At 50.6% G+C, this 3,217-nt stretch overlaps 1 protein-coding gene across 1 annotated transcript; it reads right to left on the bottom strand.

The window, feature by feature from the left end:
* Positions 1-6: 6 nt before the first annotated feature.
* On the bottom strand, positions 7-492 carry LOC114635949 (keratin-associated protein 10-4-like; the record flags this gene model as incomplete). The annotated part of the gene is made up of 1 exon (XM_028784297.1): positions 7-492. A coding segment is annotated over exon 1 (486 nt), but the record flags the coding sequence as incomplete, so codon positions are not given.
* Between the last annotated feature and the right edge of the window lie 2,725 nt (positions 493-3,217).

The following is a 3,217-nucleotide window of genomic DNA, read 5'->3' as shown; positions in this document are numbered from 1 at the left end:
GGAGGAGGAGCCAGAGCAGATGGGTGTGCAGCACACAGGCTTGCAGCCCACAGGCACACAGCAGGAGGGCTGGCAGCAGGAGGACTGGCAGCTAGGCTGCTGGCAGCAGGAGCCAGAGCAGATGGGTGTGTAGCACACAGGCTTGCAGCAAAGGGTCACACAGCAGGGCTGCTGGCAGGGGGAGCATGTGCAGCAAGCTGGCTGGCAGCTAGCCTGCTGGCAGCATGAGGGTGTGCAGCAGGAAGATTGGCAGCAGGGGCTGGACACACAGCTCACTGGGGTGCAGAGGAGGCAAGGGGTTGGGGCACAGCAGCTGGGGGCACAGCAGCTGGACTGGCAGCAGCTGGGGACACAGCAAGGAACACAGCAGCTGGGCTGGCAGCAGCTGGGGGCACAGCAGCAGGGCTCACAGCAGCTCTCTGGGCAGTCATCCACCTGCCAGGAGGCGTTGGTGCAAGCATCAGAGCAGACAGACATGGTGGAGGCGGCCATGGTGGGGTTGGCTGTTAGGTAAGAGCTTGTGAGTGTGTGTGTGTGTATGTGTAACTGCGTGTGGGACTGTGTGTGTTTTACATGGTAGGCTGTCGGCTTTTATACCAGACAGGCTATGCTTTTAGCCGGAAGCCTCTAGAACCTTCCTTCCTGGTGAGTATTTTGAGCCGCGTCCTGAAAGCCTTTGTTAATCTGTTTATTTACACAGGAGTCACTCCTGAGTTCCAAGTGCTGACTTAGCACTTTAGGGTGATGCGGGCATGGTCCTCTCAGGGGAGCCTGGCCCATGCTGAGTCTGGCTTTGTGACTATACCGGGTGCCTTGCTGTTCAGGCTGCTCCTCTGGGCAGTGGGCAGGCAGGAGTTCCAGCCTGGGTGGGCGGATAAAGTTGTGAAGCCTGCTAGCTGTAGACGCACTGGCAGGGAAAATGTCTCTGAACACTGCGGAGACCAGCCTGAGTGTCAGGTGGCACAGGTCTGCGGAGAATGAGACAGTAAGGGAAACCAGAAGGAGATAGATTCTTCCAGAACACAGCCTTCCCAGAACAGAGAAGAGACACCGTGGAGAAAGTCCCTCCGTTGTGGGGACTGTGCCCCTCTGCACCTGAAACTTAACAGTGTGCCGCGCGCTCGCATAGGCTGGGAACCTGTGCCTCATATGTACACGGACTCCTTGGGGGCATTCAGACTGCCCAGCAGCCAACCTGAGCCTAGTAGGATGGATGGTAACCTGAGCTGAGGCTGTGGGATGACTGAGTGTGGATAACACCAGGACAGGGGAGGGAAGTGGTCTCGGCTTTTAGCAAGAGGCTCTGAGAAGTCCCGTCTGGGAAAAAAAGAGCTAAAGCCAGTGACAGTAGGAACCAAGTGACCCTCCTAAGCCTGCAGGGGCAAGTTAGCCTGCCCACTTGGAGCCACCACCCACCAGACCCACTCCTCTTCCCTCCCCCCACCCCCGCCCTCGTTTAATCCATTTTTGTTATGATATCAAGATTCAAACAACTATGGCACACAGTTTATCTCTTTTTTATGGCTCTATAATATTCCACTGTATTGACATACCACAGTGTGTCCATCCAGTGACTGATAGATATTTTGATTGTCCCCTGTTTACTACAGACATGAATAGAGCCGCTGTGACCAATGTTTGTGTTTGGTGTTTCATGTGACAATGGGTTTTCTTTTCTCTAAAGACTCTGTGTAGCTTTCTTGGGTCAGGTGGTGGTGGATGAATGTTTGTATTCAAGATGCACTCTTCCTGAGGGGCAGGGCATCTGCATTCCACAGCAGTGTGATAGGTAGCACTCTTTGCTCTTTGCATTTGTGGCGGGTGCCCTCTCTGATGGCTGGTGCTGGGTTGAGTGTCTTTAACAGGCTCATCTGCCGAGCTGCCTTGTGTCCACAGAGCATCCTAGACACAGTGTGAGAGGACATACTTGCTACACTGGGCTTCTTAGTTTCATTGCCTCTAACAGGCTGTGGGGCTCCTGTGCTGTGCGCTTGGCATTTCCTGCTGAGGTCTCATCTGCTTCTCTTCTGCCCGGGCATCCTTCTTAATTGTATTATATATACATATATATGTATATATACATATATATGTATATGTATATATATGTGTGTGTATATATGTAATATATATTGTATAATGTATATTATATAATAAATACTGTATAATATATAATACATAATATGTAATATATAATAAAATATATAAAAAGCTTTCTTCTATATACATGTCTTCTCTTTAAACTTTTTTTCTTTTGACACAATGTACTGGCTGGTTTTGTGTGTCAACTTGACACAAGCTGGAGTTATGACAGAGAAAGGAGCCTCCCTTGAGGAAATGCCTCCATGAGATCCAGCTGTAAGGCATTTTCTCAATTAGTGATCAAGGGTGGGAGGGCCCATGGTGGGTGGTGCCATCCCCGGGCTGGAGGTCCTGGGTTCTATAAGAAAGCAAACTGAGCAAGCCAGGGGAAGCAAGCCAGTAAGTAACATCCCTCCATGGCCCCTGCATTATCTCCTGCCTCCAGGTTCCAGCCCTGTGTGAGATCCTGTCCTGACTTCCTTTGGTGATGAACAGCAATGTGGAAGTGTAAGCTGAATTAACCCTTTCCTCCCCGACTTGGTCATGATGTTTCATGCAGGAATACAAACCCTAAGACACACAAGGTCTCATGTAGCCCAGGCTACCCCTGGAAATCACTGCTCAGCTGAGGATGATTTGCAACTCCTGATCCTCCTGCCTCCACCTCCTAAGTACTAGGGTTACAGGAGTGCATCACCAACCATACCTGGCTCATGACAGTGTGGTTTAAATATGAGAGTTTAGTACCCACGAGGTCTGCCTCATCAGCCAGGGCATGTAGATATTCTGCTTGCATGTGTGTAGTGAAGGTAAAACACGCTCATTCACTCGCTCTCTCCCCCCATTTCCTCACTTCTTTCCCTATCCTCCCCCTCCCCCTCCCCCTCTCTCTCCCTCCCATAGGTTTACTGAGCACATAGCTGGGGCAGTGGTCTGGGCAGTGACAAGAGATCTGCCCTCTTTGTTACTCAGGGATCAGGACCAATGGGAGGGCTCACTGTTGCTTTATGGGAGAATTTCATTGGCAAGCGTGAATTGGCCGACTTTGTTCATTTTCTTTTTTCCTGGTGATTATGGCTCTACGGCAATTGCATATTCATTTTAAAACCAACCTGTAAATCTCTGCCAAGATGCTTGC

This window comes from Grammomys surdaster, unplaced genomic scaffold, assembly GCF_004785775.1.
Source record: "Grammomys surdaster isolate TR1022 unplaced genomic scaffold, NIH_TR_1.0 120256, whole genome shotgun sequence".
Lineage (NCBI taxonomy): Eukaryota > Metazoa > Chordata > Mammalia > Rodentia > Muridae > Grammomys > Grammomys surdaster.
The sequence above is the reverse complement of the archived record's forward strand: the minus strand, read 5'-3'. Positions and strand labels throughout refer to the sequence as shown.